At 45.2% G+C, this 14764-nt stretch overlaps 1 protein-coding gene across 7 annotated transcripts in view; it reads left to right on the top strand.

The window, feature by feature from the left end:
• ADGRL3 (adhesion G protein-coupled receptor L3) overlaps nucleotides 1–14764 on the top strand; it is a 558102-nt gene that overhangs the window by 337678 nt on the left and 205660 nt on the right. For all 7 annotated transcript variants that reach the window (XM_088444095.1, XM_088444094.1, XM_088444093.1 and 4 more), the window contains one exon: nucleotides 4404–4624. In XM_088444095.1, the coding sequence (XP_088300221.1) occupies nucleotides 4404–4624 (221 nt within the window). The remainder of the gene's footprint in view (nucleotides 1–4403; nucleotides 4625–14764) is intronic.

The following is a 14764-nucleotide window of genomic DNA, read 5'->3' as shown; positions in this document are numbered from 1 at the left end:
GACAGAATGAGGCGTTTGTGGGTGGTAACAGGAGAAGGTGCTTAAAAACGGGGAGTGGAGATCCGAACGCCGGCCTGCCAAACGGTCATAACAGGCGTTTTAAGGGTGTGCATAATTAACAAAGCAGCGTCATGGACCTCGTCACTTGGTTGTCTTTTAGCCTGAACTGCTCGCATGATTGCGGTAGGAAAATGCTACCAAAAGAATAGCGAGCAATTCATACGCCTTTCGATGTACTCGATTAATCAAATAAATAGCGGAGATGACGTATGATGCAAACAGCCAAGGGGCGTCTTTACAAAATAGCGAGCGCATGTTTCGGATCCTCGCTCAGACATAGAGGCGTCAACAGACCGCAAAGAGCGAGCGCTCAATTTAAATAGCCAGCCCCTTTTTCTGAACGAGCGTCCGCAAATAGCGTCCGGCTCTCTCCCAGAGTCCCAGCTCGGGTCTGCTGATAATTCTGAACACGGATTTAAAAACTTAACTCGAGTTTTGGATTGCATGTAAACAGGTCCAAATTACATGATTTTAACTTTTTTTTATTGGTTTTAAAGGAATCCAAAACCGAACCAAAACCAAATATGAACCAAAACACTTGAGGGTGATTATGCCAAAACCAAAACACGATAATGAATTAGAACTAAAATACGGGGTCCGCGTACATCTGTATTAACTATTACTTTTTTATGGTTTGCTAGTGGTTGTGTTTTGTGTTTTAGTGGATTTGAAACTCTAGTGGCAGTACTGTATATAACAAAAATTGGCAGGGGGCTTTAGGAGCAGGTTAAAGGGGCAAAAACATAAAGATATTGGTTTGCACATAAATCAAGGGCTTTTTTTATATAGTGTTTACTGTTATGTAGCAATCCTCACTTCTTTTGCCTCTGTAAATTGCCAATGTTTAGCCTCCACTCCCAGTGCCAGATTAAGGTCCACATGGGCCTGGAGCTGAAATTGAGAAAGGGCCTAATGTGTGCCACCAGCACAGTGTGGGTGTGGCTAGTGATGTGGTGGTGGGTATACACACACACTTATATGTGTATATTATAAAGGCACGGTCGTGCCCTTATATTAAGGCTGCATCTAAAAAAACTGCTATTATCCCATAGAGAATTCTGGAGAGGGGGGCATGCTGTTTAAGGGGCTATACCTCAAAAGCTATTGGAGGTACTGAGCTGAAATTTGGCACGGACGGGTAGAACTGTCACTCGGTGCTGCATGCCAAATTTTAGGGCATAAACATAAAAAATGAGTATTTGGGAGTAATCTAAATTTCCAACTGTCACTTTTTTCTGACATTCTCCATGCTCCTCCCTCACTATCTACCCCATCTGTGTCACCCCTGTCTGGCTGCCCCTCCCCTTTAGAATGTAAGCTTTCACAAGCAGGGCCCTGGTCCCTCACGTGCTTCGCCTATCCCTACTTATAGTATAATTTACTCCTAACTCCCCAATTGGCACCCAACATTTGGTTGCTGAGGCCCTGCTGCTTGTGTTATGCAGCTATGTGTATAAACCATGTCCTTGTCCTGCATTGTTTTGTATTACTCTTAACTGTTTTTCTTGTGTGCTCATTTATGTACTATGTAAGGCGCTGCGGAACCTTTGTTGCGCCATATGAATAAAGGATAATAATAACAATAAAAATAATAGGATTACCTACTGGAGAAGAGGAATGATTGGCTACCGGGATACATAGATGAGTATGTGAGATAGTGTGTATGCATGTATGTTTTAATAAAATTTTACTTTTCTATGGTGTGTGTGTTCAGTGGTTTTTAATATTGCTTTTGCTGTGGAACTACAGGTACCAGCAGGCCACACTTTACACAATCAACCCTGCACCCACCGCTCCAGGGGTGCCGGGGATAGCCCTGGGCTATCAGCCTGGGCCTGGGGTGCCCTGAAGAGGGGGACCCCTTTATTGGGGGGGGTCTCCAGCACCCCAGGGATCCCCGGCCTGGGCTGACTAGTGGTCAGGGGTGATGCTTCAGCTGGGGGGCCCGTTGAAAGGGCTCCCTTGGCTGTGGCATCACCCCACCGTTAGAAACAGTCTGGTACTGGTTCTGGTAAATACAGGGGGACCCTACGCATTTTTCCCCCTGTATTTCCAGAGCTCAGAGCCCAGTTCTGGTTGCGCTTAATACGGGGGACCCCTACGTCATTTGTTCATGTATTTTGCCAACCAGGGCTGGTTCTGACTAGCCCAGTGCTGGTTGTGCTTAAGTATAGGGGACCCCTATGTCATTTTTCCTCTGTATTTAAACACAACCAGGACTAGCTGTTAAAAGCCCAGTGCTGGTTGTGTTTTGGGGAGGTGGGCACCTTTAGTTTACACATTAAATTTTTAACATAGATGCGTAGGTGGATCTCACTGCTGCGTTCGTGCATCTGTGACTGATTTATTCTATTTTCTCAGGTGCATGCGCACTACCAGTGAGCCCTCTGTCGCCCGCTGATGCCCCCTTTGCACTGCACCCCTGCTACTGCTCTGCACCACCGCTGCTGCCGCTACCCCCTATTCACAGAATTGTGTGCTCATTGGAATACACACATGCAGTGAGTAGCAGTCTGCCTCTGAATAAGATATTCTCCACTCCTTATGAGCTCAAGCTACAGGTTACGGACACCATGTTCCCGATAAGGCTCAGCAGTTGCAGCCCATCCCCGATCAGCAGCAGCATCTCTTCCCCGATCAGTAGCAGATGCTAGGCAACCTCAGTAACCATCACCTGGTCGCCTTCACGGAGCTGACTGAGCTTAGCTCAGCTACTGTCGGGTCAGGGGTGTGATGGTGCGGCGCGGAGGGGGAGGAGGAGCCGAGAAACCATCTTTGCAGCGCAGGGAGTTCTTAAGAACTTTGTGAAGCCTCCCACTGCACTTCTGGAAATATTCCCAGCGCCGATACTTGGGCCGCCGGTGGGGCGGGCAGGCGATGACTCAGGGAGTTGAGCTTTCAGAAGGCGGGTATTGGGCGGCCGGCAGCAGCCAGGCTGTATTAAGAAATTATTTTTTTCTTGTCTTCAGCAACCCTGTAGATCCTGTGGGCCTATTTCAGTGGAGGGCCCATATACGTGTGTGTTTATACCTCCCACCACATCACTAGCCACACGCACACTCTGCTGGTCACACCCTCATGGTGGAATACAATAGGCCCTTTCTCAATTTCAGCTCCAAGCCCATGTGGACCTTAATCTGGCACTGATCAAATGGGATCATTAGTATAATTCCACTGCATTGGTTATAAGGCACAATGATCTCTATGGCTATATGCATTTTCTGAAAAGTATCAGTGTGTTTTCATCAACACATAGATCTTACTAACTGCTTTCAGGCTCATTTACATTTGGATGTAAGTAAATTTTATGTCACGCCTCTCAGATGTAGCAGTACACTTTACAGCCTCGCTCATAGGTGGTGCTTTCACAATTTTCCATAAATGCTTTTTCAAAAGTACGCAAGTATGCATTAGTGTATAGATGTTGATTTTCCCCCTCACAAAAGTTTTTACTTTTAACTATTCACTGAAAAAAACAGAATGTTACACATGCTGATCCGTTCAAAATTAGATTGAACAATCAATTCAATAGTTACTGACCCTTTTAATGAACATTAAACCTAAAATACAAGGTGCCTTTTTATAAATACATATATATATTCTGAAAAAAATGAGAAAAGAAGCGCCTCCTAGTGCAATAATATATATGAGATTCTCCACCACCAATTAACGGTCACCCTGTAGGGTATGTATGTACCTATAAAGGTGGTAAAAACCAATGGCGTTATCGCATATAGGGGTGGTCCTTTAGAGCTGAATCTCTCTGGCAAGTGACAGCTGAGATATTTTCATCCACTGGTCCGTTTTCACGTGTTTCCACAGTATACTCAATTTGAAAAACAAGCGAAGAATAGAGGATAAGCAATAGTGTAATAAAGTTTACACATCAATTTATTATTATACACAGAAATAAAATGCCCGTACATTAGAAAAAAACAATTCACGCTTATCTGAAGGGGAAGTTGTCTAAGAACCCACAATATCTATTCAAGTTCCCCTTCAGGGTGTTCGCCTGAAGTTCCCCTTCAGATAAGCGATTTACAATTTACTATCAACTGACGGAACATCAGTTATTTGGAGAATAGCTGCCACCTCCAAATCAGGGGAAGTGCCATACACTGTGTGTGTTTCCAGGACTGGAGACTGTTACATGTGGATTATAAACAAACTGTCAACTGTCATTGTGATTAGGAGGACTAGCGCCATATACCATCTGCAGATTGTTATATATATATACACAGTATATGCTTTTACCGTATGTGAAAATTTCATTATATGAATTGTAATTGTTATAAAAACAAACATTGCTGCTTTAACTTTTATTATTTTTATTTTAATTCTAGATTGCATGTGCTGTCTTTGCTGCACTTCTTCATTTTTTCTTCTTGGCGGCATTTACCTGGATGTTCCTCGAAGGAGTTCAGCTTTATATCATGCTGGTCGAAGTCTTTGAGAGTGAAAATTCAAAACGGAAATACTTCTACCTGGTGGGCTATGGAATGCCTGCTCTTATTGTATCTGTATCTGCAGCAGTAGATTATAAAAGTTATGGAACAGAAAAAGTGTAAGTGTGTCAGCAAACCTTTTATACATATTTAATTTCTATTAGTACTTCCAACTTTTACTCTGGAATAGAAAATGCAAATGCCTTTGACTTGATTTACACTACATGCAAATAAATAGTAAAATATGTAAATCCCCAACAGCTCCTAATTTCCAGATTCCAGTCCTTCTGTAGATTTGAAAAAACACAAAGATTTTATTGCTGACAATATCATGTTTTTACAGAAAACCTGAGATAAGAGAGCCTGCGTGTGTGTTTATCTGTTTGTGTGTACTGTAACTGTGCCGTAGTGCAAAACACATTTAAAAGAAAAATGTAACCAATCCTGACTAGTTTACTTTATGTCTGTCAAAGGGAATGGGATTGAAATGCAGGCGGCTGTTAAGCTGCCATTCCAAATCCCGATAGTGGATGCCCGACAGGAGGAGATCCCGGCTGGGGCAGGTAAGTATCCTAACCCTCCCTTGTCCCCCCTCTAACCCTAACCCTCCCTTAGTGGTGCCTAACCCTAAACTGCCCCCCTAGTGCCTAAGCCTAACCTCCCCCCAGGGGTGCCTAAACCTAACCCCCCCTCCCCGCACCTAAACGTAACCTTCCCGGGTGGGGGTTGCCTAAACCTAACCTCCCCCGGTGGTGCCAAACCCTAACCCTCCCCCCCTAGGGGTGCCTAACCCTAATCCCCCCCCAAACCTAACCCCCTTAGAGTCCCTAATTCTAACCCTCCCGCGGCTAACGTTAAGGGCGCCCCAGACTTACCTTCGTTCGGGTTGGCGCCCTCTGCATTCCTGCGTTGGGCTTAACATAGGCGTCGGTATTTTGACACCTATGTTAAATTCCTTGCTGGGATTCCGCTGTTGGGATTGAGACCTCATAACTACATCCCTATCAAAGAACACAGCATCTCTTCTCCTGGTTTACATACTAAATGTAATTCTCTATAAAAAGTTTTCTGTACTGTATGAAGACGCATGTTCAGACACAGGGACCTAATTATCCAATATTTGTGGGGGTTTTCGGGAGATACCCACAAATATTAAGAATCACCTATTCAATGTATGAGGGAGAATCTGCAACATTTTCTACAGCACCCGATGGCCTCTCATCTGAAAAAAGTGTGGAATGTAGCTAACAGGCTACAATGGCTTTCATCTGTAGATGGTGTTAGCTACTGGGTCCAAGCGCTGGAATATGAAGCATTCCAGAACTTGGTAAATTGGGCATTTAAGAAGTCCCATAGAAACCTATCCGAGCTGCTTTCGCAAACAAAAACGGGGGTCCTTTAGCTACATTCAGATGATCCTTAATATTCATGGGTACCCTCTTAAAATTATGTTTTCAGGGGGATATTCTGCAAATTGGCCACATAGTGATAACCAGCAAACTATGGAAGACCACTGTGAGAAATAACAGCAAAAAAATGCTTCAGAACAATTTAGGTAATTGTTACATTCAGAGAGGTATATGTACTAAAGTGCAATTTTTTAGTGGAGAAGTTGCCCATAGCAACCAGTCAGCTTCTACTTCACAGTTATCTAGCAGTTAATAGCTAGAATCTAATTGGTTGCTGGTGGTGGAGAGGACAGCACACAGGAGGTGTTTCGGGGGTGCAGAGGGAGAGACGGTTGCGGAGCCAGGCAGCAGGCATGCGGGGCGGTGGCAGCAGCGGTGCAGTGCACAGGGGCAGCAGCGGGGGTGTCGGGCAGTGCACAGGGGCAGCAGCGGAGATCTTGAACTGTCATGCAAGATCTAAAGATAGCTGACTACATGCACGGATCAGTGAGATCCGTGATGTAGGCATCTGTGTAAAAAAATTATTCAGAGATGCACGCACAGATCAATGAGATCTGTGTGGCATGCTTATGAGAAAAAAAATCATTAAGACACAGATGCACGGACGGATCAGTGAGATCCATCCATGCACCTGTGTTAAATAAATTAAAAGAAGTGAATTTATTTTTTTTAAATGGCGTGCCCCCCCCCCCCTCTCCTAAAGCACAACCAGACCCAGACTTTTCACAGCTGGTCCTGTGTGTGAAAATACAGGGGACAAACGACATAGTGGTCCCCTGAATTTTGCACAACCAGCATCAGTGTTTTCAGAGCCAGCCCTGGTTGTCAAAATACAGGGGGACAAAAGACGTAGAGGTCCCCTGTATTTAGCACAACTAGCACAGATTACAGTACAGCACTCATATCACACCTCACCCAGTACAGTACCCATCATCCAGCACCCCTCAGCCAGCACAGAACAGATCACAGCAAAGCACCCATCACCCCTCAGCCAGCACAGCACTACTCACCCAGCACGGCACAGTCAGCACCCATCACTCACAGCACAGGCATACACCCACACCCCACCTACTCCCCATTTGTCTTGATCCCACCCTCACATAGCAATATCATCAGCCCCCTCTCCCCATATTTATCTGTCTCCCATTCCCCCATAGCAGTAACTATTATCAGCTCCCTGAGCCCCTACACCCCGTATGTCTCTGTCTCCCCCTCCCATAGCAGTGTCATCAGCTCCCACTCCCCATATGTGTCTGCCTCCCCTCATCCAGCTCTTACCTTTATGCTGTGTGGTGGGGCAGGGTCTAGTAGTAGTTCCGCGGGTGTTGCCTGCCTTTCCTCTGCACAGCTAGATCCCCTTCCGTCCTCCTCTGCTTTCTGTAGCAGCTGCCTCAGCGAAAGTGAAAGTAAACACTTCCTGCCTGTGTGAGAAGTGTCCTGCTGCTGCTGCAGAGTCCTGACTGGCTCGTGTTGCCAAAAATCTACATCTGGCCCTAGGCTTGGGATGCCCCTAGGCATTCCTGTTGCCCGTATGGCATTTGCCTATAATGCCTATTCCTAGGGCCGGCCCTGATTGTGTAGAATGTGTAGTGTAAAAATCGAAGTAAAAATATTGTCTTTTGCAGGAGAACTACAGGTCCCAGCAAGCCTCCCCCGCATGCTGATACTTGGAGAACCACAAGTACCAGCATGTGGATTATTATGGGGCCGCGGATACCTGTAGTTCACCTGCAAAATAAATATTAAAATATACACAATACACTTTAATATTTTAAGAAAAGTTTATTATACTGCATATTCACCTGGGGGACGGCACCTTTAAGCAGATTTTAAGCTCTTTTTCATGGCCGCCGCCCACCCAGGGCTGCCGGCGTCTTCACCTGGGAGGCCAGCGCCTCTCCAGAGCTTCCGGCGTCTTCACCTGGGGGGAGCAGCAGCCTTTAAGCTCTGTTTCATGGCCGCCGCCTCCACAGGGCTTCCAAGCATCTTCAATCTTCAGCAGCTTTTCAATGCGCCTTCCCCACCAACGGACTGCCAGCTGCTGCCTCCCGCTGGCTTATATAAGCCAGCCAAGGGGGCGGGGCGATGACGGCTCGCGGCGGCCATCTTAAAATAAAAAATGCCGCTGAAAATGGCACCGCTGACTAACTCGGCAGAATGGCTGGCAGGGATTGGACCCTCTCGGATCCAGGTCTGCCGCCATGCCCGCTACATCTGCCGGGTTCCGCCAATGCCCGCTACCTCCACCGAGTCCTGACGCCGCTAATGGCTGCACCTCTGCCGGGTGCCACTAATGGCCGCTACCTCCGCCGGGTTCTACTGCCGCTATCACCAGCACCTCTGCCAGGTCTCACCGCCGCTAACGCTCAGAAGCAGCCATGTTAGTGCACCCAAGTGAAGCCATTGTACACCACCTGCAGGAGGCCACCTACTGATCATGCGCAGTAAGTTGAAGCTCCCTATCTTTAAAAAGGGTCATATTTTGGCCATTTTTTACAAAAACTGTAACTTTGCCAATAATCTGAACCCCAAGAGGCCCTACACTGGAACAAGAGCTACCTAACAAAACAAACCCAAGTCTTAATTCGTTCTCTTCCCTGAGTTATACCTTCGCAAAAATCCTCCATAGATTAAAACAGAAAAGTGGCAGTTTTGACCAAAGAGGAAGTGGAAAAAAAATTACAGTTTAAACTTTAGATTGTTCCCAATTGCTATTTTTTTATTTTCTCGCCTGAAATTTGGCATGCAGCACCGAGCGACAGTTCTACCTGCATGTCAAATTTCAGCTCAGTACGTCCAATAGCTTTTGAGATGTAGCCTCTCAAACACCATGCCCCATCTCAGGAAGTCTCTATGGGACAATTCTGTTAATTCGATTCAGCCTCAATATATGGGCATGACCGTGCCCATAATAATATATATATATATATATATATATATATAGCAATACACATGAGACCAGCAGCACTCACTGAAAGAGCAGCGTCAAGGAGTGCAAGCACATAATATGTTACTGACAGGAGAAGAACGAGTCCGCACATCCATAATATTCCATAGAAAACATAATAGTATTGTTCATAGAACAACTGATTGGTTAACCAAGTTTGAGACGAGTGTTGATCAGTTTTATGCTGATCTTCTTGTTTTCAAAAAAAGTAAATATAAACGGTTTAAGGATGACTATAGGGAGTTGCGAGTTTATAACTGGATTCAGGGCGGTGAATTTAAACCCAGCTTTAGGGGTGGCAATAGATTTCGTAGAAGTAGAGCTGATAGGTCATTCTCTGATGATCACCAACATACACAAATGCCTTTTTTAAAGGGAGATGCAATCCGCCCCAAATACAAAGGCCCAAAAGGCAAACACCCTGTAGAAGGGGAGGGGTCAGACATCGCAAACAGCAGAAACCCAAATCAAAGGGGCAGGAGGAAGTAGTTATTTTTAATTTATCCTCCTATGACCCAACTCTCGCCGAGTTGAGTGTCTTGTCTAGGGGTCTATCCTTTGTGAGGACCTTTAGACAGGATTCTTTTAATTTCGGTGTTGAGCTATATAATTTCCATTGCTTAAATTGAAAGATTTTTTTCTGTAAACACCCACAATCTACTAATACCACTGGAAAGTTTAAACCCAGGAGCACGTTTGATCCTCCAGGGACCAATCCATCGATAGAGACGTTTATTAATTTAGTTAAACGTGACACTCTTTCTTTTATGGACAAACAAAAAGTTTTATATTGTAATCTCTCTAGAGATGAGGATTTGGCCATTAATGCTCTTAGGGATAATACTGACACCAGGATTCGCCCTTCTGATAAGGGGGGTGGCATTGTATTGTTGAACAAGGATGATTATGTGTAAGAGATTATGCGCCAGTTATTGGATACTGACTGTTATAAGGCACTTACTTATGATCCTACATATGCTTACAAAAAAGAAATTGATGCAGTGATTACACTTGGTCCGTCCAACAATTGGATAGATGAACCTACAGCTCATTTTCTCACGCAGACACATCCTAAAATACCTTTCATTTATGCATTGCCTAAGGTGCACAAGACGCTTGTTAGGCCTCCTGGTAGGCCTATAATTTCATCATGTGGGTCTTTGTGCCAACCGCTGTCACAATATATTGATTTCTGGCTCCAACCAGTGGTTAAACACACCAAGTACTATATCAGGGATACCACTGATTTTATTGATAAACTTAGGGTGTTGGGTACACTCCCTGGTTCCAGTTTACTCGTCACTCTTGATATCACTAGCTTATATACCAACATCGAGCATAGAGATGGTCTGGATGCTGTGAGGAGCCTAACTTCGTGTAGTCCACACTATGAAGGTCCGAATATCGAATTTTTACTACTTCTTATGGAAATAGTCCTACGGAAGAACTATTTTCTATTCGAGAATTTGTTCTTTTTGCAGTTAAAAGGTACTGCTATGGGGTCTAATATGGCCCCAGCATTCGCTAATTTATACATGCATATGTACGAGAACCAACATATATTTGCTAATGATAAATTTTCTCGATATATACATTTTTTTGTGCGATACATCGACGACCTATTTTTAGTGTGGACTGGTGGTGTGGGTCTCCTGACAGAGTTCATTGATCTCCTGAATGCACTTAATACGAGCATTAGATTTACTCTTTCTTACAGTGAGACCACCATTAATTTTCTTGATGTTTGTGTCTACAAATCTGGTGATCTACTGGCCACTAGATCGTATAGAAAGCCTACTGATAAGAACACATTGCTACAAGCAGATAGCTTTCATCTTCCACCGCTTAAACATGGCCTTCCTCTATCACAACTTTTGAGAGTCGTACGGATTACTTCCGATGCTAATGTAGTTCTTCCAGCATTACAACAAATGGGCAAGAGGTTTAATGAGAGGGGCTATTCAGAGAACGAGATTCATGAAGCTATAACATATTGTTCAACTCTTACGCAGAATGAAGCACTAGTTAGCAGTGATCGGGGTGACCAGGCTTCACGTATGGTTTTTACATCTACCTATTCCATTGCGTCTAATCACATCCGCAAAACAGTGTTACAGCATTGGCACATCATTCAAGCAGATGGTAATATAGGCCACCTCTGAAAAGAAAAACCTTTATTTTGTTACAAGAGAAGTAACAATATCAAAGATGTGGTGGCTAAAACTGACATTGGAGCTAATAAGACCAACACTTGGTTGCAACGCAAGAAAGGTGCATATAAATGTCATGGTTGTGTGAATTGCCCGTTTCTCCAAATTGGAGCACAGTTCATGGATCCAAGGACCAATATCGTATATGAAATTGGACATTATTTGAACTGCGATAGCCGTTATGTAATTTACCTTATCAAGTGCCCATGTACGCTGCTTTATGTTGGAAAGACTATAAGACTCTTGAAAGAAAGGATAGCATTACATCGATCTTCGATTAAAAAGGCCTTACGGGTTGTCGATACTAATATGCCACCAGTGGCGAGACATTTCGCAGCCTTTGGACATACTATGAGAGACTTTATATTTTTTCCTATCGATCATATTGCCCCATTAAGGAGGGAGACCGGAACAAGTTGTTATTACAACGACAGTGCTTTTGGATTAATCGGCTCAATACCATTACCCCACATGGACTTAATGAGGGTCTGTCACTAAGTTGCTTTCTATGAATGGCCTATGGTGGTCTCACTGTATGTGTTTTTTGCTTTTCTTGTATTTTAGGTAGTTCACTATATTGTTTTTTCTTGATTGGTATCCATTGTTTTTCAGTCTATTTACATCCACTCTCAGTGCAAATATCTCTTACCTCCCTGATATGTATATCGCTATGTCGGAGTAACCTAATATGGTACTTTGGTTAATTGTTGTCATATTATGTACCTTGTCTGATGTCCCATTCGGTACGGGGTGTTCAGATTTATGTGCATTTAGAGTACAATAGATGCTCTATTTACTGGTTGCTGGTTGCTGTGGTTACCGGCTACCATTGGAGGAGTGGCCGTGTTGCCATAGTTATGAGTGACTAGATCCGGTCCCGGATCGTCACTTCCGGTATGTCCGACATGTGTTTGATACTGTGGATTTGCGGTTCGCCGCCACAGGTGATTGTACAGGTGAGGACGTTTGCGCTGATTGTTGTGTGTATATAGGACTGCTGGTTTGTTTTTGTGTGATATGCCCATGATGTAGGTGTTACACCGAAACGGCTGTCGTCGGGCGGGATACACCGGAGGGTCTGCTTGCGATGAGTACTGCTTCAGGATGCTTTACTGCTACTATTTGATGTACAAGCCCCTCCCTTACCTTGACATTGCTTGAATATGCACCTTTCTTCTATGAACAATACAATTATGTTTTCTATGGAATATTATGGATGTGCGGACTCGTTCTTCTCATATATATATATATATATATTGTGACAGGGTCAGCATAATTCCACATGAAGTAAATCTGGAATATCCAGATCTCCCAGGTTTGGCAAGGCATTAGGATTTTGTTATGTCCAGTTCAGGTGTTGCCTCAATCAGTGCCTAAAAAGGCAGCTGATTACAGACACCTGTGGGAAGCTGCTTTAAGAACTGCAGAGACCAGTGGCGTAACTATGGAGGGTGCAAGGGGTGCACTTGCTATGGGGCCCAGTGGCTTAGGGGGCCCGCCAGCAAAGCAAGAAACCCCCTGCACCCTCCCAAGTTTTTTTTTTTTTTACTCTTTTGGTGCCGGGTCTCCAGCACTGGCACTTTACTTCCTCCTTACTTTTTCCTGCTGCGGAGCTTCTAGTCTCGCGAGATGATGACATCATCATCTCACAAATCTCAGTTTTCTCCAGGCTCTGGGACTGGGAGGTGCAGTGACGCAGTCTACTGTGGCCCCTCTGCCCACCCTTCTACTTACCTGATTCCGTAGCACGGGCCCCAGAGCTCAGCCGCCCAGCCCGTCTTCTGCTGCAGCCACACAATGATGCCGATACAGAGGCGGAGCAGCAGGAAGGATCCGCCGCTCCGCCCTCTACTGTTCCAGGGCTGCGGCTGACAACGTGATTCTCCCCTAAGCAAAGTGCAGGGACTGAGGCAGTGCCCCTCACCTGCCCCCGGGGTACCTCGCATCACTCCCATTTTCCCAGGCAACAAAGCAAGGAGACCCCCCCAGCGTTATTCATACAGACAAGGTCAGTGTAATGCTTACAGTCTGTGATAACCCTTACTGTGAGGAACAGTGTATGTGTGTGTCCCTCCTCCAGACACCTCCTCACCCCCTGCCCCTAAACAGAACCCCCCCACACACACCCTCACTACCTTCATACATCATTCCACCCACCTACCTCTACCCTGCTTCCAGAGACCCTGCACTAGCCCCCTCACCCTGCTTCCAGACATCCCCTTCCCTCCCTCCCTCCCTAATTTCAGAACACTCCTCCTTCCCCTCCTGTCTTAAGTAACACAGACATCTATCCCTGCTATCTGTCTTAACCTCTCCCTATTACCAGACACCCCCTTTCTTGCTGCTACTCACACTGCACCTTCTATGCTTCCAGACTCCCCCCCATACTGCCATACTTCTCCCTCTTACTACCAGTCCCCCCTCATACTTTTATTTTACAGTAGATGGAACTAAGGGGGGGCCCATGAAAATTTTGCTATGGGGCCCCCCTAGGTCTAGTTACGCCCCTGGCAGAGACACTGGGGAAACTGAGCCTGACGGTGAAATAGTCACTCAGCTTATAGGCCCGAGGGTGACTAGTGTTAGGGTTACTGGACCTGCGAGTCCACTGAAGAAATCTTGCTGTAGCGGAAGACTTAGTGTGACATGTCGCCTGTGAAACTGCCATATTCTGTGTACCTGCCTGTGGTGAACAATAAAAGCTACTGATGGATTTTACCCGGTCTATGTGATTCTTGTCACAATATATACTGTATATACTAGCTGATGTACCCGGTTTCACCCAGGTAGACCTTAGATACTTACTGTTTTAATTTCCATCTCATCACTCCAGTAACACATTAATCCTTCACCTCTATAGTAATGCATCACTGCTATAGTAAGACATTCCACTCCCTCACACCTATAGTAACACATTCCCCTCTCTCTGCTGTTGAAACACATTCCCCTCCCTCACTATTCAAATAGGGGAGCCACACCAACTGCCAGTGATGTTTAGCAGCACTTGACAGTTGGTGTTTGAATTCTGAACTGTGCTGCAGCCACAATGAGACAGTCCGGTAGGACCCTGCACAGGAGAGGAAAACCTTGAGCCCTTTTCACCTCTTTATGAGTCGAATTTAGAAAAATTATAAACATAGCAGACTTAGGGCCTGACTCAGAGATGCACTTTCATCCAATGATGAATGTCTGTGCAGAACCCCTTTCTGCACATGTACAGAATACGTCCTGCGATTACGCTTGCCGACCCCCCCAAGCCACAGCATTATTGACATACTGCAGTGTTTGGGAGGTGAAGCAGGGGCATGGCTGGTCATCGTTCTCAGAGGGACGAGGCCAGGGTCTGCGTCGGCGGATGCAGATTCCTGTCCTCTGAAGTGACCAGCACCCAGTCAGCTCATAGCCTGACTAAAGGAACAATCATCGTTATGGCCAGCACACATGGTGTAATGGTTAGCATTACTGCTTAACAGCACGGATGTCATGGATTCCACTCCCACTATGGCCCTAACTGTGTGGAGTTTGTATATTCTCCCTGTGCTTGCGTGGGTTTCCTCCAGGTACTCCGGTTTCCTCCCACACTCCAAAAATATACTGGTAGGTTAATTGGCTCTTTATCATGGAAAAAAGGAAAAAAAGGGGGAATAAATACCTGCACTCTATCATATAATTAATTAATATAATTAACAGCAG

The sequence above is a fragment of the Taudactylus pleione genome, unplaced genomic scaffold (genome assembly GCF_031769625.1).
Source record: "Taudactylus pleione unplaced genomic scaffold, aTauple2 ptg000347l, whole genome shotgun sequence".
In the NCBI taxonomy this organism is placed as follows: domain Eukaryota; kingdom Metazoa; phylum Chordata; class Amphibia; order Anura; family Myobatrachidae; genus Taudactylus; species Taudactylus pleione.
The sequence above is the reverse complement of the archived record's forward strand: the minus strand, read 5'-3'. Positions and strand labels throughout refer to the sequence as shown.